The 21,711-nt window shown below is 40.3% G+C and overlaps 2 protein-coding genes across 4 annotated transcripts in view; one reads left to right on the forward strand and one right to left on the reverse strand.

Annotated features, from left to right (window-relative positions):
- ITPRIP (inositol 1,4,5-trisphosphate receptor interacting protein) overlaps positions 1 to 9,968 on the reverse strand; it is a 29,062-nt gene extending 19,094 nt beyond the window's left edge. For 2 of the 3 annotated variants that reach the window (XR_013543141.1, XR_013543140.1), the window contains exon 1: positions 3,460 to 9,968. The gene's annotated coding sequence lies outside the window, so the exon portion shown is untranslated. The remainder of the gene's footprint in view (positions 1 to 3,459) is intronic. The other variant, XM_020788974.3, reaches the window with a different exon arrangement.
- A 4,837-nt stretch (positions 9,969 to 14,805) lies between these two features.
- The window catches only part of CFAP58 (cilia and flagella associated protein 58), a 125,045-nt gene continuing 118,139 nt past the window's right edge, over positions 14,806 to 21,711 (forward strand). Inside the window, exons 1-3 of the mRNA XM_020788938.3 lie at positions 14,806 to 15,133; positions 19,041 to 19,322; positions 21,218 to 21,366. Coding sequence (XP_020644597.2) covers positions 15,125 to 15,133; positions 19,041 to 19,322; positions 21,218 to 21,366 — 440 coding nt within the window. The 5' untranslated portion in view covers positions 14,806 to 15,124. The remainder of the gene's footprint in view (positions 15,134 to 19,040; positions 19,323 to 21,217; positions 21,367 to 21,711) is intronic.

A 21,711-nucleotide genomic window follows, 5' to 3' on the forward strand; every position in this document is an offset into this window, starting at 1 on the left:
CAGCAGCAGGACGAAGAAGCGGAGAAAGGAGGGAGCATCAGCGACTGTCTAGCCGGGGGGGGGGGGGGAGGAGGGCATGGCATATTTTTTTAAAAAAAACCCTCACATAATTGCCTCGCCAAAGGAGAAAAAACCCCATCGGTACCTGCAAAATTAAACAGAATGGGACAGGGCCCCCACAGGTGCGCGCATGTGCATGCACACAAACACACAGAGGTCCGGCAACCTTCCTCTCAAGGCCCCCCTCAAAAAAGCACATTCAGCAGCAGCTACCCCCAACATGACAGGGGAGCAAACTTATTTTCTCCACCTAATTTTCTCCAGTCCTGTAGGATTTAAAGTAACTGTAAAAGTGCAGCAGGCTAGTAAGAGGACTTCAAGGTGTAATGGCCAAAACCCTTTTCGTGTTTGTGCAAGGTTCATGTAATTTGCCGCACTAATTACCGCTAACTGCCAAGATGCTCAGGCACATCTCAGTTGCACAGTCAGTCATGCAACTGCGACCAAGACATGCCCTGGTGCCTCTTTAGTTAGCTGCGGCCAGTTATGCAAACCCGAGTGGAATCAGAAATAACCACTCAAAATGCTCATGGTAAAAACTCACTTTGTTGTTTCAAAAAATCCATTCACCATAAAACCTAGACTTGAGCACAGAACTTCCTCAAACTGGCTTCCATGTGGACAAATAGACTGAAGGCCAACCTGCATGCACTCTCATAGCTGGCCTTTCATTGAAGGAAGAGGGGAAAGAATAAACTGTTTCCTAAGGGGGAAGTGTCTTAAGGACAACAAACAACAAATAACTATTTCTCTCTCTCTAGCGCACCCACTGGTTACTCGAACAAGAGCACAGCTGCACACTTCTTAATAGATATGCCATATTAGAAAAAAATACATGCACACATTTTATCCTGTAAAAAACTTCTGTGGAATATTAGTTATGAAGCTAGGCATGTACTTTTTGAAATATTTTTCCATCTACTGCACATATAGTATGCTGTTATCAATAATAGATAAATGAGGCAGTGTAGTACTCCTTAAGGTGGTCCATTTTTGCCCCACCAGTATTAATAGCATGAAGGTTTTGCAAAGGCAGTTGATATATTCAATAGACAAAGGGAATCCTTGCTTCATAGGTTGCAAACTCATAGTCACCAAAACTGGGAAAGGTTCAGATATACAACCTAAGTCATTGCACTAAAATGGGTGCCTCAAAATTAGGAAAAAGACATGAGTAGACAAGTAGAGAACGAGCTGCATGGTGCAGTGGTTAAAGTCAAGCATCTGCTCACAACCCAAGTTCGACGTGACAGGTTTAGCCTCAAGGTCGACTCAGCCTTCTATCCTTCCAAGGTTAATAAAATGAGTACTCAGCTTGCGGGGTTGGGGGGAGAGAAGTTGTTGTTTGCATAGTTATGCTGTAAACTGCCCAGAGAATGCTCAAAGCGCTATGGGGCAGTATATAAATTGAAACAAGAACAGATAAACAGGATAAAGCCTAGACTAGGAACTGGAAGATCCTTCCCTCTAAGGTGAAGTGTTACAGAAACAGCCCTTACTTAAATTAGACTTAGGTAAAGAAATAATCATATAGAAGCTGTGGTGTACCCTTGCAATATTTGTTACTCTTCTCTTTTTATCCGCTTTATGCTTGTTTCCACCCTGACCAAATAATTTCCTTCCTTTTGCTTAATTTATCACTTTTGTTCTGAAATATATATAAGGCAAGGGCCTCAGCACTCACTCGTCCAGTTGGTTCTTCTTGTTATCTGCCATTTAAGATCACTTTATGTCTTGCCAAAGTCATTTTGTTGAAATAATTTTGCCATGCAATACAGAAATACTACGAGACTCTTCCATTCAGTTGATAACAGAGATTTTCTCAAATCCTAGAGCCATTTTCAAGATGTTCCACCATGAGCCCTAAAAAGGTATCTTTTGCTTCCACCTCTTTTACCCATATACCTCTTTCATACTGCACCTATGTTATTATTATTATTTTGTAAATGCAGGATCCATTTTTTGCTCATCAGCCACTTAAATGCAACATCTCCTGGCTAAAGAAGATCATGGTGAGCTCCCATTTGATCCCTCCTTGTTGTTGCTTAGGATATTAAAAAGGCCCATTCGATTAGAAGGGATCTTGTGGTTCAGCTCCTTCATACGTTCTATGGATTCAAATAGGCCTACTCTAAAGTTCCAGAGCTGGAGTCCCGAAGGCAGTTCGTGTTGTTCTGCCAACTCCTGCGACATTGCTGGAACCAGTTGTATTGGCTCTTGCCTTTCCATTGGATCATTTCAGCAACGTGGAGAGGGGGGATCTGCTGCTTGGGTAACATCCTATCCTCCATATTACTTTACCCAGGTTTCATGCTCTGGAGAGGACACTCCTCGATGCAGAGCATGTTCCCATAGTCTTTCGAGACTGAAGGATGCCTATGACTCTAAAGTAAGCCACAATTTGAGTAGGCTCGTTTGAACCCATGGAACTCATGGAGAAGTGGCTCAACAAAGCCTTGCTGATTCAATGGGCTTACTCGAGTGTGAGTTGCTAAGCAAAGCAACAGGATTTCAGCCACTGTTTTAGAATTGCTAATATTTTCATCAGAGGTATGTGCAGATCTGTATTCTCAGACCACAACTCCCAGAATTCCCCAGTAATAACCGTCTGAGTGGTAGTCCAAAAATCACAATAGTTTTCACAATTGACTAACACAAGTTAAGCAAAGCAGAAACATGAAATAACAGGGGAAACCGGAAAGCCTTGTGCAAAGTGAACATTTCCTTGGAGGCGCACATGTCAGAAAATGGGTCCCACCGTTGACTGAAACCTATTCACCGAGTAACCCAACGAGAAAGTGGCTCTAAATGCTGCCCTTTCATGCTTTGAGCCTGTTGTCATTTTCTTCCCCCAATTCCTTAACTAGCTCGTGAACCACTAGTCGCTCTCCTTTGGGAAAAGATGTGGCACAAGACGAAGCGAAACGCAACGGGAGGCCCCCTTCGCCTCCACCCAGCTGCCCTTCAGGGCCAGGCACAAGAAACTGGCTCTTGCCGAACCGCAGCTCAGAGAGATCGGCTTAACTTGTCTTTTTTCTTCTCCCGACCCTCCGGGGTGGCGGCGCTGAGGAAGTGCAACCCTCGCCCGCCCTTCGCCAAAGATGGAAGTGGCCCGCGCTCACACGACCATCCAGGGCGGTACAAACTTCCTGGCAGCCTGAACCCGGGGCCGCCCGCTCTGGCCCACTTCGGGGGCTTTCCCGCTGGAACCCCAAGTCTCATACTATCTCCGCCTGATGTCAGGTTCGGTAGAACTCAAAAGATCACCTGATGTATAACTTTTTCGTGACCCTGCACATGTCGTCTGTAACTCAAAACTCTGGGTCAAACGTGTGTCAGCCTTTTCAGACACAAAGCCTCTGGGCAAAGAAGAAAAAGTGCACCGAGGTTTATACTTACTGCGTCCTGCAACAAACTTCTTCGGCTAAGTAGATCTCTGTGCCTGTTTCCGCATCAGTTTTTTTTTTTAAGTCTTTTATTAGTGCCGATTTGTTCGGCGCTCAAAGGGCTCGGAGAGAGGTCCTCTTCTTTTCTCTGAGCATCCCACACGCCTGTTCGCTTTTTGGTTACGAAGCGAGCGTTACTACCGATACTTCTAGCTTACTCATTTCCTGGAGGTCGGTGGGGTATTTTTTTTTTTCCTTCCTCCACTCTGAGCAACTCTCCCTCCCCGACAGAAAAAAAAACACACAACACATCTAACGTGCTCAAGTTTTTGCCGAGTCCCCGGACGCTCTTAAGGTGGCAGGCAAAGAAAGTAAAGGCACTCTTCTCTCTTGCAAAGGCGACTTGGCGATCAACGCAAGCCTTCAAAGTTGGTGCACATTCGGGCGACAGAGAAATCCGAAGAAACGGTTCCACAACATGGCGTTTACGAGAGCTCACTAAAAACTTCTGGGGGACGCCCTTAAGTTTCCTCTGTTGTGCAACGCTCGAGGAAAGAGGAAAGCAACAGCTTTCCAGAGGTGGCTCCTCGTGGCCTCTTGTAATCCTGAAATACAGCGGGAGACGCCTACCTAATTCATGTAAACACTCTCTCCCTTCAGAGTCAGGAACTCATCTCTCTCTCTCTCTCTCTCTCTCTCTTTTAACATTGGAGATGCTCCTATTCGAGTCTCGGCCCTAGCTTGTTGTCACATCTGGGAGTAAGGATGTTGGGTACACATGTTAAAGTTCCCAGTAGTGCTGGTTTTGTAGAAATTACTAAGTGGTCGGTGCAGCCTCTTACAAACAGTAATAAAATGCATGGAAATCTTCTTAAGCGCGTTGGAAGCTGGCTATGTAGCTCAGTGAGTTAGGCTGGGAATTTGATATTGTGCTTGCAGAGAGAAGAGCCAAGCCAGCCTGTGCAGTCTTGGGCAAGGTGCACAGTTCCCCGCCCCCCCCAGGTGACTCCAAATAAAGGCAGATACCTCTTCTGAGTGTTCTCTATCTGGAAAACCCAGTCACGATAAGTCAAAATTGACTTGATGGCACATGATTTATTATTTATTTTTAAACGTATTTTTTAAAAATGCTAAAACTTACTAAAATGGTAATCTGACAGAACGTGTTAAGATTTGAAATGTTGAATATATAGAGTACTAAAATAATTAACGGGAATGTAGAGCAAACTGCTGGACTCCGATTGTGTTAGACAAAACAATAATGTGAATTGTCATAGTGGTAGGTTGCCAGATCCTGAGTTACAGGAGTAATATTTTACAGGAATTGTAAAAGCAATGGAAATTTATATTATTAAAATTATCTTTCTGCTGGTGCAGAAATTCCTTGGAAGCCCAGCAAGAGTGTTGAAGGGAAATGTTCACATCTGAAAGAATTATAAATATAGAGAGACAGGGCATGCGTGTGCATGCGTACACACACACACACACACTGATGCCATGCCACACTACACCACACCCATAGGATACCAACAATCACGTAGCAACAACAGTGGCTGAGGAGGACAACACGGATTTTCCTCCATATATTTAAACTGACTTGACTGAGCGAGCACTTAGAACAATTTTGGTGTGTCATATGCTTAAAAGCTAAAGATTACTCAAAATTATTATGTTTTTTAAAACTTTTAATTATGTATTTTAGAGATGCAGTCTCTGCCTTTTGTTTTTTCAAGGTAGCTTTTTAGGTGATAAGTTCTTGCATTTTTAGAAGATAATTAAAACAATATTTTTGATATTTTATTGTATTTTTTGTGCTGAAATGTGACTTAAGTATTTGCTTGCAACTCATTTAATTTTAATATATTTTTCAGAATTTGTGCCTACAGCTTTTCCATAGCTGCAAGAATGTTTTCATTCCATTTTGACTCATTACCTTTTGAAATATTTTGTGTTTATGAAACATAGAAACTATGTAGACAAATAAAGATTGTAGAATTAAACAAGCTGCTGTTGCCCTGGATCATTGCAGCAATGAAAAGACTTATTGCCTTGATGCCCATATGGATTCTGATGTGATTGAAAATCACTTTGATTTCAATCCGAAATTTATTGTTTGGTGATAAATGACGGCAGTAACAAATATAAGCTTCTTATTTTTTTCCTAGAAGTGCATAAATTTCTATAGGGCTCAGGAGGATATTCAGAGATACCTCTGACTTTACAGATGTACCTGTTCAAGTCTCTCTTGTGCTGTTAATTTACTTTACTGGCTAGCCTGCTTGTGGGCAAGTCATTGTTTTTCAGACACTGTTTCCTTAGCTGTGAAACAGAATAATCACTGATGAAAGAGACAAGGATTATAATTTGCACATTAACAGCCTGATCACATGCAAAGTGATTATACATGCCTGAGGTTATTGAATTCAAAGTTTTGAGTGCACCTCACTATGTAAGATTGGGCTGTTTGATGGCCTTCTGCACAAATAAGAAATAATTGGAAATCTGTACATAGTTGGTGAATTTGTAAATGCCATAAGCTTTCTTGGGCTACAGCTCATGTCTTTGCAAGCTGCTAGGAAGTAAAGAGCCCCAGTGTAGTGGAGTAGATAAAATGACTCAGGAGACCTAGGTTTGAATTGTTGCTTGGCTGTGGAGGCTCATGGGGGTTAAACCATCCTTAAATGTCTCACTTGAAAGCCCTGTAAGGGTCATTATAAGCCAGGTCCAATTTGACCACACATGGCACACTGTGAAGTAGGTCCTATTTAATTCAGTGAAGATTTGGAAAATAAATTTTCTCCTTCTGTAAGCTTAAAGCAGTTTACAACACAACATGCAAACTAAATCCACAGATTACACAAAATGATTATTGTAAGATACCAAAATGATATAATTAAAGAAAAGATAGAATCATATAAATAAGAGTGTTTATCTGTTCTGTTGTGGGTCTTATTTCATGTGCATGTTTGTTTTGTTATGGAACTTAAATCTGATTAGTCTGAATGGAACTCAGCAAAGCACGAGGCTTGTGCATCTAAGTCAGCGATTCCCAGTCTTAGGTGCATTGTAATCTCAAGGGTACAAACCAGGACATACGGGGGGGGGGGAGGGAGAATAATGGTGGGGAAAGGCACATACATGGTGGGGGAAGGCACATACATCAACAGTGTAAGACAAAATATAAGTCAAAAGTTGTGAAATTTATTGAACTTTATGATAAGTGGCATAACAGGTTTTGTTTGTTATTGAACTTCAAGAAAATCCTGGTTCATTTGCTTTGTTATTTTGACAAGTGATGGGGAGCCCGTCCCTAAACTGTATGTTGCAAATAAACCACTAGAGTGCACATACTCGATGGCATTCACTCACCTCCATGTTGCAAGCATTGAGTAATATCATGCTGGTAGCAGTGTATATATAAGTGGCACTTCAGTCAGACTTGTGAATAGTGTTCAATGAGTGAGTTTTTCTGGGTCTTCTATAATGTGTGAATTCACTGTATCTTTTGAGTTTTGCTTGCAAATATATATGCACTATCTGCTCACTTTATTATTCTGTTGCTTTTTAATTCCATTACTAGGCTATTTATTTACAATTACAACGCATACATTTGAAATATCAGCAACCATATTGATTTAAAAAATTGCTAATACAGTATGAAGAAAACAATTTATGGAAATGTACTGCCAAGGGATAAGCAAAAGAAAAAAGGTTGTGAACCACTGAACTAAGTGCTTGAATTGTCCTAGAATGAGATATCTGGACAGTTTATTAAATTTATCATAAACTTTAGGGTTTTGTTGTTGTTGTTGTTGTTTAGTAGTTAAGTCATGTCCGACTCTTCATGACCCCATGGACCAGAGCACACCAGGCCTTCCTGTCTTCCACTGCCTCCCGGAGTTTGGTCAAATTCATGTTGGTAGTTTCAATGACATTGTCCAACCATCTCATCCTCTGTCATCCCCTTCTCCTCTTGCCTTCACACTTTCCTAACATCAGGGTCTTTTCCAGGGAGTCTTCTCTTCTCATCAGATGGCCAAAGTATTGGAGCCTCAGCTTCAGGATCTGTGCTTCCAGTGAACATTCAGAGTTGATTTCCTTCAAAATGGATAGTTTTTTTCTGTTTGCAGTCCAGGGGACTCTCAAGAGTCTCCTCCAGCACCACAATTCAAAAGATTCAATTCTTCGGTGGTCCTCAGTAACCCTAGGGTTACTGGCGATTTTTTACTAGAAATTTAATCCAACCTCTGCACTACTTCTAGTCTCCAATAGTACCAACAGACTATATTGTAGGGTTGCTCTAAGTTATCTAATCTTAACACAGGCCCTTTAACCTACAATAGGAATATACAGGTGAACTCACCTGCAGGGTAACTTGTATATTACTGTTCCACTCCAACCTGCAATGTAGTGATAAAAGCAATGGACAATACCGTGGTGCTGTGCTTCATTCTTTTTTGTAGAACCATCATGCGCCCTAGCTGCCTTGTTTACTAGTAGATTTACACCTCCCCATGTTTCACAGAAATACAAATTCACTTGTAAAAAAGGTGCATAGGGAATACGTGATTTCTTTAAAGTAAGAAAAAAAAACCCTACTTTAAAATTAAACCCATTTTTTGCCACTATTCAACTGAATTTCAGTGGCAAATTCTGTGGCTTGTCCATGGCACAGTGCAGCCTCTTATGGATTCTAGGCAGGAAAGAAATGCCCCCTAGAATGCAGAAGCTGCCTTTTTCCTTATACTTTTACAGATTCAGGTCATCATCCACTGGGCTAATTGATTATGTGATGTCAAGGTAAACCTGGGTTTCATTTGCAAGTCTGATTTCTCAACCACAAAGTTATGGAGGAATCACAATGCTTTGTTTCACTTTCAGTTTCTATTTGTATTTTGGTCCTTAACAAGAATGAGAATGTAGTTTTTAGTATCAGTTGAGACACTGTGTCCCAGTCACAGCCCTGATCAACATGCAGTATAGGAATAATGAACTGTACAGTATTTGCTTTCTGGAGAAAAAATAAGTTATTTTTGAAACATTTTACATTAAATAAGAATAAAGTTGGAATTAGCAGAAAGTCTTCCTTTTGCTGCTATTTCATGGAGTTAATTGTTGTGTGAGGAGGTGGGTGGTCAGACAGATGGCCGATCTTGGGTACTTTATAATGCTTGATTTTGCCATTAATTTCAAGCCCTCCTTTCTCTCTCTCTCTGGAGACATTAAAACCAGCATCTTTGTACATGGGAGTAAGGTGGGAGAAGGTCCATACACAGAATGAGCTTCTAAACATCTGTCTCTCTTCCTTTCTCAATCTTCCTTTCCTTCTATTCTGTCTCTGAGCGTACTTGGTTTTCTGTTTTTCCTCTCTCTTCAACAGTTATCTAGCATTTAGTGATTACCCTAAACCACAGAGATGCATCAGATCTATATCAACAAGAAACACAAGACAAAGCGAAAGCAAAAGCAAGTCATGACATCAGATCCAGGTCAAAGTTCTATCTGGTTGGAATAATGTCAGTCAGGGTTGCCACGTCAATGGCAGCTCACTCCTTGAAATCCATTGTGATATCACAGATATGGGGCAGGCAAGGGTTGTGAGGGGGTTAAAATTGTTTGTAGGGCAGCTAATTGTGGAAATAAAGAAGTGACTATGGGCATATGTGGCTGTAGCCCAGGTAAAATTCAGCCAATGAGGTAACACGGCAGACCCAGAACCAGAGAGAAAAATGGTAGCAGGGCAAGATGATAAAATGCCAGAAGCTGCAGTGGTTGGTGTCTTTTGTGCTACATTTTGCATCTTGAACAATCTTTTCTACAGCACATATGACACATGGGGAGTTTTTCCAGGACCTACACAATTCAGTGGGTTTATGAATGCTTGCCATGCTAGCTCACACAAAGTTTTCTTCCAGGTTATCACTGCTCATTGCTGATCTTTCACTCCCTGCCACTGGGAACAAATAGCATAGTGGTCCCAGCCTGCATGCACCCAATAGCTGTCTCTCCACTCCAACAGTTCCAGCTTAATCAATACTAAGCCCTTTAAATACCATGAGTGCTATAGCTGGGCCATTCCTGCCTCAGGAGCTTTTGGACTGGTTGAGCTTGGGGTTCCTTCTAGTTCTATGAGACTTCCTTCTTCTACAGTGGGGTCTTGACTTAAGAACGGCTTGAGTTAAGAACATTTTGACTGAAGAACCGCTCTCATAGGAAAATATTGACTTGACTTAAGTACTTAGATTTGAGTTAAGAACTGAAAAAAACCCACGTGGGAGGCAGGGAAAGTGCAAAATGTGAACTTTCAGTTAACTGTTGGCCAGTGAAAAGGGTGCCTGTCTGCTTCCTCACTCCTCCCAGCGTTTAGAGAGTGGATTGGGAGACAGTCTTCAGACTGCCTGGTACTGGACTGCCTGGACTGTATTTTCCCTGCCTTCCCTGAACCTTTCTTGACCTAAGAAAAAAAGAAACAAAATATCCCCCCTCTAGTGGTCGAAGGCGGAATAGCAGCTTCCCATTAGTTTCTATGGTCGGAAAAGAGCAGATACGGATAGTGGTGCCCCGTATAGCGAGGTTAATCCGTTCCGGATTAACCTTCGCTATACGAAAACATCGCTGTGCGGGTAAGTAAAACCTATTGGAACGCATTAAACTTAGTTTAATGCGTTCCAATAAGTGTGCAAACTTACCCCTCCAGCGATGTTTTCGCGTCCGGCGGCCATTTTGGAGCCGCCGATCAGCTGTTCGGCGGCTCCAAAATGGCCGCCGGAGCCCCAATCGTCGCAAAGCGAGTGCGGCGATTGGGGCTGATCCGTATAGCGATCCCCCAAAAGGGATCGCTAGACGGATTTTTCGTTAAACGGTGCACTCGTTAAGCGAGGCACCACTGTAAATGGTTTTCAATGCATTCCTATGGGAAATGCATATTTGACTTGAGAACTTTTTGACTTGAGAACCGCCTTCCAATACGGATTAAGTTCTCAAGTCAAGACCCCACTGTAAATATTCCCAGCCAGATTGGCCTATATAAAATTATTGTGGTTAGGAGTATCATGAAAGCTGTTCTTAAAGGTGTTTGCACTAGCAAAGCCTTGTTTCATTCCAGCTTTTCTGTACTATTTGTGATGCTTTATACAGGGACTAGTATGGCAAATGGGATTAAGCTCTAAATTTTACTTGGAGTAGAAATTAAGATTCAAAGAAAAGGCTGTTTCAGCATGTCTATGTTTTGAGTTAGGAGGCGCAAGGCAATTGATTTGTGGTCTGAATTTCCTTGCTGTGGGGCTATTCAACCATAACTTTTTGCTTTAAATTGAAATATTTTTCTCTTTGGCCAAGCTATTCATATAACTCCTTCCTAAGAGCAGTTTTATTCAGGATTCTCAGACAATTTCTTATCTAGATAGTTTACTGTTACAGACCTCCTTGGCTTCAGCAGTGTCGTTGTGTTCCAATAAGGCACAGTGAATTATATACAGTACATACAGTTCAGCCACCTCCATCCTTTAAAATACAGCCCACCCTTCACAGTTCCTACCTCTTCCTCTCTCTCCTTGGACTAAGAAAAGGATTGGATGCTGGCCTGTGCTAAGATCACTGCAAGGAAGCTACTTACACCTCTGCTAATAAAAGTATTGTGTTACCAATATCTCTGTGTAATTTGAACAATGCAGCCTTAATGCCATAATGTAAATCTATTGTGTCATCATTAAATAATAGATAATGACTATGGAAAATGATGAAACAAAGACAATACCAATCCAAATGATTAAGGTGATGAGACGCATCTGTAAGAGGTAATGCATTTGGAGTGCTTTTTGGTTATTATTATTTTAATCAGGAGGGGAAGAGGAACTGCACCATAACTTTATTGTTGCACAGTGCCACCTAGTGTTTTTTGACTATAATATGCCAAGGAAGCAAATGGTTTAACTTAGGTTAGGAAATATCTCTTCTCCCAGGCGGTTTATAAATGAGACTGTGGTGAGAGTTTGTGCATTTGCTCAGTTCTTAGAAATACCTCATGATGCTTCTAAACAGTTTGTCAATTCAATGACACTAAAATTCAATGAAACATTGCATTCTTGCCGTAATACTTTGCTTATAGAACTGACAAATGTACAGTATATACATATCAGTTAGCTTTATCCAGTTCTGTCCAGATGGATACATCTGCATTGTATGATATGCCCCATGTTCTTGGTTTCTTAGGCTGCATTGTTTGTAACATGGTCACCTTGCAGGCTCTGTTCTTGAGATTCTACAGTGCGTGTAATGTTCTGAGGCTCTATGCTTGGGCACTTGGATCGGTCCTAAGACATAAGGTGGGTTTGGTTCATATATTTCCCAAACTGTCTTGATTTTCAGTATGTCTCACACTGATTGCATCATTGCATCCCTGAATATTGCAACAGCATAGTAACAGCATTATAGGTTATAGTCATTCCATTGTGGTGGGACACCACGCTGAGACCCTGAGCCAGAGAATGTTATATTTTCAAAGAAAGATGAAAACTCTGTCTGTGACTAACTTATATTGTAGTAGTGTGGGTAGTAAGTATTTTAAGAAATTGCTGTACAGCTTTGTGTCTAGAAACAGTAGGGAGACCTACTGAGCAAAATTATTGTTTCATTTCATTATTTATTTCATTTATACAGTATTCTCCTTTCTCCCAATTTCAGTCTGTGCCCCCCTTCAAATGTGTGCCAGGGCCCCCCAGGGGGCCATATGAACACAGTTGGGAATGGCTGCTGTAGATTAAGTTAGATTAATGTTTATTTTTATTTATTTATTTATTTAATTTATATGCCACCCACTCTACCCAGAGGTCTCTGGGCGGCTTACAACAATTAAAATTCAATACGATAAGAGATAAAATGATTAAAATACAATTAAAATACAATTAAAATTGCCACCAGGACCCACAGTTGATGTTATTTCAATTAAAAGCCTTCTGGAACAGGAAGGTTTTGACCTGGTGCCGAAATGTCGTCAACGTCGGCGCCAGACGAATTTCAGTCAGGAGGGCATTCCATAGTCTGGGGGCAGCAGCCGAGAAGGCTCTTTATCTACAAGCCATCCTTCTTACCTCCTTGAGGGATGGCTCTTTCAAAAGGGCCCCCTGGCTAGATCTTCACTGCCGGGTAGGCTCATATCGAAGGAGGTGTCTTCTGCACCCTGTTGGCATGTGAGGAAAAGGAGAAGCAGCAACAGCCACCACTTGTGGTGGTCTTGGGATTGTTGATTGCATATCTTATGATAGGCTTTGACCCTTAATTGTGTTTATGTCTATAATTAGCATCAAGGAAAAAGCCCTAAGGAACTGATGTGTGATGTAAGAAAGATAGAGAACACCTCTAAGCCCACTGCATTAGTAGAATGTCCAATGCTTTCTCTCTATTCCCCTGAGAAAAGCAGTAGCTTAGGGAAAAACAGGATTCAAATTCCTTTAAATTGTCTCTTTAGAAATCAGTGACTTTGTCCCTTCTCTTCATTAGGTACAAAATTGGAATATGGCAAAACCCAATGGACAGGACAAACTAGTGGGGTGAATTCTCTTTATGCACTAGTTGGATACATGGGGTCCTCATGCCCAGTTCTGATGGACCTTTTTGGGTGGAAGCAATATTTATAAATATTGGCAAGGAACATCTGGAATGTGTCAGCAGTCAGAGAAAAGAAGAAAGAAGAATGTGAAGAAACATTTCTAGTAGTAGAATAATCTCTAGAGTTACATGGATTTTAATGAAATTCACCTCACGAGTTCAGTTTCATTGTGACTGAAATAGAATGAAGGCAAACAGTTCAGTAAAAGTGAGCAATTTTGATAATACATAAAAATAACATAAATTAAGATTCTGGTTATGCAGTTTATTATCACAGGGTATGCAGTCATTTCATAAATGTTAATTACAGTCTGATCCATAAACCTGTTATGCTCTGCTGCTTACATTTAAACCGATTAAAACTGAATTAAATTTATTCCAGGACTGAGGCTGGCATTAAGGCATGTGCTTTTTCTGTTTTCCTGGCTCAAATTAAGTCTTCCCTCCCCTTCAATACCTTTTTCCCAGTCTCTCAAAATCTTCCCAGTTGATCTTAAATCTTATGTTGGTTGTTATTGGGGAAGATGATCTTTCAAGTACTTGGGTCCTGAGCGATGTAGGGATTTCTACAGTAATACTAACTCTTTAAATGAGGTTTGGTAGCTCACTTGGCAGCCAATGCAGAAATTTCAAAATTGGCGTGGTATGTGCCCTTGTAACGGTCACTATGAACACACAGCATGTAATGTGCCACAGTTTTTCTGGGCTATATTACTGTCATGTCCTAGAGTCCTAGACCATCTGCAAATTTGTCCAATGCTTTTTACTCTCTTTTTCTATACTGGATGTGATCGTTTAACTCATCTCTCCCAAGTTTTGTTGCTCTGTTCTGCCCTGTTACTTCTTTCAGCTCTTGCATGTAGAACAAAAATTCCACTTTTTTTTTCATTTGGTTGCAAAGGGGCACACAGAGTTTATTCAGATTTGCATCAAGCTTCTATTTAAAAATCAGCTTCTTTTTTCTCGAAAATACCCCATTACTTTTAGGAAATTTGTTTTTGGCGGCTCTTTTCCAAGTGCCCTACCAGTTGAGGTGAAGGAATTAGAAACCAGTTGTGGCACAGTTGTCTGCCCTTACTTTGCATACTACCCTGGCCACTAAACCTTACTGATTTTTCTGTAGCAGGAGGAAAATTATTTATCACCTCACTGATCCTGAAAAGCCATTTATGTCAGTCTGCTTTTAGTGGAGACATTTGGCTCAGTTTGATTATTTTATGCTTTAACATTTATTTTTCCTTTTAAAATGTTGGTTTGGTATGTGTGTTGCATGCTGTGAAACACTTTTAGATTACTTGCAATTATTATTATTATTATTATTATTATTATTATTATTATTATTATTATTATTATTATTATTATTATTATTATTATTATTATTATTATTATTAGTAGTAGTAGTAGTAGTAGTAGTAGCAGCAGCAGCAGCAGCAGCAGCAGCAGCAGCAGCAGCAGTAGTAGTAGTAGTAGACATATAACACACACCACTTTTGGAATGCTTTGCCCTGGAAGGGGCTGTACAGTTGAAATAAACAGTTTCCAGGAGGATCTCTTGCAACAACAACAAAAATAAACCCCAACAAGCCTTGTAATGCCTTAAACTAAGCTTTATTTAGCCACAGTTTTCATGTTACAGCGATGCCTTCGTTTATTCTGTCATTCTTCTAACAAAACCCTTTCTTGAAACAGGGCTTAAGGATGGGATCTCGAATTTTATATTAAAAAGTTAGGACCGTGCTCATCAAGTGCTGAACAACAAAGAGAGCCAAAGGCATGCCCATGCGCTGGAGTCGGCCCCTGCGTTGTCCCTGAACGGGAGTCTTTTCTCCCGAACTTCCAGAACGACATTCCCCTCGCCATCTTCGCCTCCTCTTTTTCCTCCTCCCGCCAGAATGAAGGAAGTGAAAGGTAGCCGTTGCTAGGAGACGCGAGCGGCGGCCGCGTACACAGCCGCCGAGGCCGAGTGAGGAGAAAGGCCCTCCCGTTTCTTCCAACGAGGGGGGACTCTCCTACTCTTCCCTCCCCTCACACCCCGGGAGGGGGAGCGGTGTACCCCAAACCCAGCTGCAAAAATGGCAGAGGTGAGCCCGCTCTTCCTCTCCCCGGCGAAGCAGCCTCCTCCATTCTTTTTTCCTTTAGTAACTGCTGCTTGCTTTTCCGGCGCTGTCGGAGTTTCCCTTCTTTACATTACTGCTTCTGAACCAATACCTGGTTCTCAACTCCACCTGCTAATAGCATCGCCTCCTGCTGCATCCCCCCAGGAAGGATAGGTTCACATCAAAGCGCGAATTTCCACTTCAAAAAAAGAGAGGGTGTTTTGTTTTTCGTTTTGCAAGGTTGCATATTTTCCCTGTACTTATACAAATAACAGAGATCAGGTTGGATCACATTTTAATCAGGCTCAGAGTAGACCCATTGAAATTAACGAGAAAAAGTTAGACGACTAACTGAAGTTGCACTGATTTCAGTGTATCTGCTCTTAAGAATGACAAAGGTTAGTTGTTACCCTTGTCCTCTTCAAGGAGTATGTTGGCAAACTCTTTGTTTAATCTCTCTCTCTCTGTCCTTGTTAACACATTCACAAAAGTCACTGAAGATACTTCTGGGTTAAACTAGGGTCCCCAGGTGTTCCCAGAAATCCAGGTGAGGTGGAGAAGCAAAAGGTGCTTCCCATCCTCAGGTGCAGCAGTAAATGGACAAATCCAAATCATTGTGCAAAAAACACAAGGTGTTTTAGCACCTGAGGTAGAAGCCCCCATAAGCACTTATTTCTCATTGGAAATAAAAATGGAAACAATAATATATTTGATAACTAATATTTTGCAACCCTTCTGTTGTACCCCAGAACAGCAATCTGAGGTAGCCCCCTTATTCTGCTTAATGATAGGACTGGCCCTGTCTATTAATATTTTAATTCTTCCTCATCTGCCAATGTTCTGTCTCCAATTTTCTTCTCTATGCCCCTGCTCTGCCTTTTCAGGTCAGTTGCATATGGGACTCAATTTGCTGCAGGAAATTCTCTAAAATAAACTGTATTATTTGTACCATTTAATCCACATGCTATTTTCATTTTGTTGCAAACTGTCTTTCTGTCATTGCCTCTAACTTTTCCCATTTTCCCTTAGTTTCGTCATATATTAATGGAAATGTTCTCTACCTGTGTTTCTTGATAATTTAGGCAAACCTGGGGACAATAAACAAAGTTTTATGGGCTGAATAACTGAGTTTGGCACAAACTGACTGGGAGAATAAAACAGAGACTCGTGCTTAGCTCACAAAGCATATTTGCATCTATTTGATTTCATTCATATTTTTATGTCAGGAAGCAATTTACCATTGATAGAGAACACTGTTACATTTTAAGCACTATGAATAGAAACATTTTTATAGTCAGCTCATTTGTTATTATTATTGGTAGTAAACTCCAAGGTGGTCATAGAATAGTGATATACATTTTGTTTATCTAGAGATATATTTGCTGAAATAGGAAAACTATCCGTTTATTAAGAATGCAGGATGATGGAGTGATGATTACTTGCTAACACAGAACTATTTATTTCTTTCGTTTATAGAGGGTTTTTTTTAAACAGCAAGTGGCAAATAGTTGCTTCAATTGATACAAGGAGTAGAATTAAACTAATGGCCAAAATCCTGTTGTGTAGTTACACTGCTGGAAGTGTGTGAAGGGTACAGGGACATAAATGCCTTGTCAGTGATCCATTGAGCTCCAACTCAGGACCTACCCAACACAACCCCTTTTCCACAGAACCGGTCATAGAAACAAATAGGCAATACCACTAGGAAGAACATGGTAAGGATTGTAGGTCTAGGGACTTAGTGATATCTATCCAGTAGTGGAAGGTGCCCCTAAAAGAACAAGGGAGGAGCTAATTTATACCTGTTGCATATGTTGGATATAAAGGCAACTTTGCCTCCAAAAAGAGGAGTTGAAGCAAAGGGAAGGAGAGAAATTCACAGGAGAATCAGAGGCGAAGGAGGTAGTGACTAGTGAAGAGGGGGCCACTATCAAAGAAGAGAAAGAACAACAAAACATAGGAGAAGTAATAGAGGAAATAGAGGAAGGAAGGGAAATTTGTGGTGAGCCTTTAGATGAAGAACAAGAGGAAGGAGAATGGCATGATGCACAAGAGGAATGGTTAGGAACCTGTGGGATGGTATGAATAACCAGAATCCCTAGAAGAGTGGGATTCCATCTATAAAGAAGATCACTAGCGAAGGGAACTAGTCAAGCTCTGGTTGTCAAAGGGAGGGAGGGTGAAAAACACAACTGTACTGAGAAAAAACGAAGGGAAGCTAGAGGAAAGGCAGGATCTGCTTGGGGTCAATGCTTGGCATAAGGAAGGCACATAGGGACTTCACTGCTCAGAGAATGCTGAGAGGAGGCTGCCTGGGAACCAAGCTCACCCAGGAAATTCTGCCAGAAACTTCACCTCAAGCCTGTCTTCATTGTGGATGTACCAACCCTCCCTCTTAGAACGTGGACAGAAACATGCCAGATCCATGGCAAACTTTACAGATAATTGACTCCCAGGGTTTAGTGGAGAGGACTTGTGACCCTGATGAGATTGAGCCATTCAGAGGAATGAAGACAAAGAAAGTGAGACTGTACTGAGGGACCAGGGACCAGTGTCTGGAAGCAGAATCCTGGAAAAGAGACTGAATACTAATCTTGTTATCATTCAACCCCCTACTCAGTTCTATAAAGCACTTTTTGTTTCAATCCATTGGTCTGATGTGTATGGGTTCTAGAATGGATGAAGGAAATCCCATTAACCCTGTGGGAGTTGGCAGGACTTCCAAAGTGAAATGGTGAGTAGCAAATTGTGCTAATTAATGAGTTCCCACTGGGATTCCTAGTTGTATGTGAAGCTGCCCAACTTGGCATCCTATGAAGAATCCAAGAGAAAATTCATTAATTAGTGGCAATCTGCTACTACAGGATTTCAACCTATGTATTGGCATAAATAAAAAGAGAGAAGTATTCAAAATGTGATTTTAATCACAGAATGCTGATATATCTTGAATTGAGAGCCTCAGGGCACAATGGTTAAAATGCTATACTGCAGCCAAAATGGTGCTCATGACCCGAGGTTCAATCCCAGGTAGCCAGCTCAAGATTGACTCAGCTTTCTATCCTTCTGAAATTGGTAAAATGAGTACCCAGCTTTGGGGGGGGGGGGGAATGTGTAGCCTGCATAATTAAGTTGTAAACCACCCAGAGAGTGGTTGAAATGCTATGGGGCGGTATATAAGCAGCATACTTTGCTATTGAGAGAATGACTTACAAAGAAGCAAAAAAGTGGATGAGTGAAGACCAAGAAATCAAAATATATAAAATGCAGAAAGTTCAAACATTTTAGCCATGTAATGAGAAACAAAATGTATGGTTTTCTAGAGCTGATAATTTAGCATAGAATAAAGGGGAAAATGCAGGAAGGAAAAGATCATACTGACTGAAAAAAAATGGAGAGTGATTTATATGCAACACAACATCATTTACATACAGCTATTACATATGAAGTTGAAATTATTTTGATAACAAGTATTCTTTGTAGGTCTGGAGTGATTTCATGTTTTTGTTGCTGTTGCAGTGTTATTGCTTATGTGAAGAATGAAAATAATTTCCTTTAGAGCAACAGCTTAAAGTAATTTATGATCTTGAGTTCAAAGATTTATGGTGATAAAACCTCAGAATTGCGCTTTATAACATAATATTTTGCTTAATGGTTTGTCTATGTGGATGGACTCAAGCGATCTTTGAAATACTACTTTGATAAAGGGGCTATCCATTTAAAATAAGGTGGAATGTAATCCTCATATGGTAGGGACAGAGTTGCTATAACCAGAAAAGTTTAATCAAAGTTAGTTAACTTGGAGTTATTATCCTAATGCCATGGTATATATAATTATCTTTGTCAAGATGCCTTTGGTGACTGTCTGATTGATTCTCTGTTTCCTTTTATCCAGGAAAGGTATGATAAGCCTGCAATAGAAGAAAATGTCTTTGAAGCCTTGGAAAAAGACTTCCAAGAAGTCATCAGTGAACTTACAGGAGATCAAAGCCTGGAAAAATTTCGAGTGGAATATGAGAAGCTCCACACAGTGCTGAAAAAGTCCTATGAGAATGAAAAGCGCCTCATGGCAAAATGCAGAGAACTGAATGCAGAGATTGTGGTGAATTCGGCTAAAGTGGCTACTGCCTTAAAACTCTCCCAGGATGATCAGACAACAATAGCATCATTGAAAAGGGTAAATGGAACTAAATGTGACTCATGCTTTTGAAAGACAAATATATATGTGAGAATATTAAATGTATGAGATGAATTTATAAAATATAGAGTGTTTTCATGAGGTCCCCGATCATGACCTGATGTCACAGATCCAGTAGACTGAAGTGGACAGGGAGCTGACACCATCTCAGTGTTGCTCTCTGCCCTGCTGCTGATTCACTTGGTCACCCCAGGATTGGAGAAATCCCATAGTGAAGATCAATGTACCCATGCTGTGTCTATTAAATATACTAAATGATCCATATTTGCTGTATATATTTACATTGCATGAAAATGAATTCAAAACATTATCCTACATCTGAGGAAAACCAATCATTTGGGCCCCATGTGCTCTCTGGTGGGTGAGGGCAATCCAGCTACTTCCAGCATCAGTGCTGATAGCTTGTCAAGTACATTCTATTCCTTTCTCACTGCTTTGTCTCCCATGTTCTTTTTTTCCCCAAAAACAAAAATTCCCTCATTTGCTTATTTACCTCCTTCTATTTCCTTTGTACTATGACTTATTTGGAGAGGGAAGAAGACAGTCCTGGCCTCTTCAGAAACCTTTTGATTACTGTTGGACAACCTACAAAGAAGGTAGAGGGGTTACCATGTGTATGCAGTCCCTTCCAATGCAAACTCCCAGTATCTTCATGAGAATAGAACGCTGGGTCTTAAAAGGTCCACTAGCAGGGGACCCTCACATGTGTGATAGGGATTATATCCCTATTATACCATATCCCAGACTAATTTGGAAAAGAGGGAGCCCAAGAGGAGTCTTGTTTTGGTGATATTTTCTTCTATGTGGCTTTAGGACAGAATCTGGTTTATTGAAGGTATTCAGATACCCAATTTTAGTTGCAATTTTTAACAGGGTTTGCTTTCCTTCAGTTTTGTATCTATAATTGGTCACAAAAAATCATTTTAAAGTGAAAATTAAAATGGTTTTATCATGGTTCAAAGAGGAGCAGCCTTGTATTTCTCCGGTCTGACATGAAACAAACAGCAGGACACATTAATAACACTGTGCACAGCCGTGCTCTAGCCAAAGTCAATTAAAAAAAAGAATTCCATTTGGGTATTAATATGTTGTCCTTCATTTGAGTGTGCAGGTTCCATTAACTGTGTCAATGAAAAAGTAGTATGGAGCTGAACTAAGCAATCATTGTGTGCCAGATAGTCCAGTGATGCCACTGGGATGCCTTTAGGGATAAACAATCAAGTAAAGTTGTAAGTTTGAGTCTAACTGATTTGACCTTTAAATAAAGCACATGAAATGTCTCAGAGCAATTTTAGTGAAGCGACTGAGGCAGTATTTCACTGGGTTCCTATGTTATATAAAATGAGGGATTTCTTGAGAGATTTTCCAGATATATGTGCACAGTATATATCGTGATGGGGATGGTATTAGTGAAATTGAATGGAGAAAATAACAGATGTCTTTTGAACTCTGGTCATAAATTTTCAAAGGAGCAGTTTACATTAATATATATTTCATTAACTTTTGCATTTAAGTGTCTTAGAACAGCATGAAAGGAACACACATTTTAAGAAAACACACCTAGGTTTTTAAAATATGGTGAGGGAAACTTTGGAAAATCATATCAGAATGCTTTAAGTTTTAGTGGATTTAAGAAAGACTGATGCAGCTAGATACAAAGATTTTTGAAACTGCAAAGTAATACAAATTCTTCCCGGAATTTGATACATTCCATGGATTTGTTGATTTTCTGTCTGGGCAAAATTGGTTACTAGATTAGAAAGCTGAGCCTAAAAGAGAATGGAAAATCTTGATTCATTAACTTGAAGAGAAAAAAGTTAGGTTATTTGGAAAATTGATAATGATATGAAATTGTTATTTTCTGTCTTTCATAGGAGATTGAAAAGGCCTGGAAATTGGTGGATGCAGCTTATGAAAAAGAGCAGAAAGCAAAGGAAACCATTGTTTCTCTAAAAGAGGAAATATTGAACTTGACTAAATTAGTGGAACAAGGCTCTGGATTATCATTGGGCCAAGAACATAAGTAAGTTGGGTTGGGAGAACATAAAGGGAAATTGTTATCTATTGATATATTATCCTTATTGTGGCTGTTTATTAGCTGATACAAATAATTTTATCAAGACAAAACTAAAAACTAATAACAAAAAAAAATCTGACAACAAAACCATTGTGGCACCCTAAAGACTTGTTATATTTCAGTGTGATTTTTTTTAGTTACAGACACTTCTTCAGCCATGAAAGCTTCAATCTGAAGAAGTGGATGTATCCATGAAAGTTTACATTAAAATATAATAGTCTTTAAGGTGCCACAATGGTTATTTTGTTGTTGGTTTTGTTTGGATATGTTTGTATAAATAGCATGGCTACT

Source organism: Pogona vitticeps, chromosome 3, assembly GCF_051106095.1.
Source record: "Pogona vitticeps strain Pit_001003342236 chromosome 3, PviZW2.1, whole genome shotgun sequence".
NCBI lineage: Eukaryota > Metazoa > Chordata > Lepidosauria > Squamata > Agamidae > Pogona > Pogona vitticeps.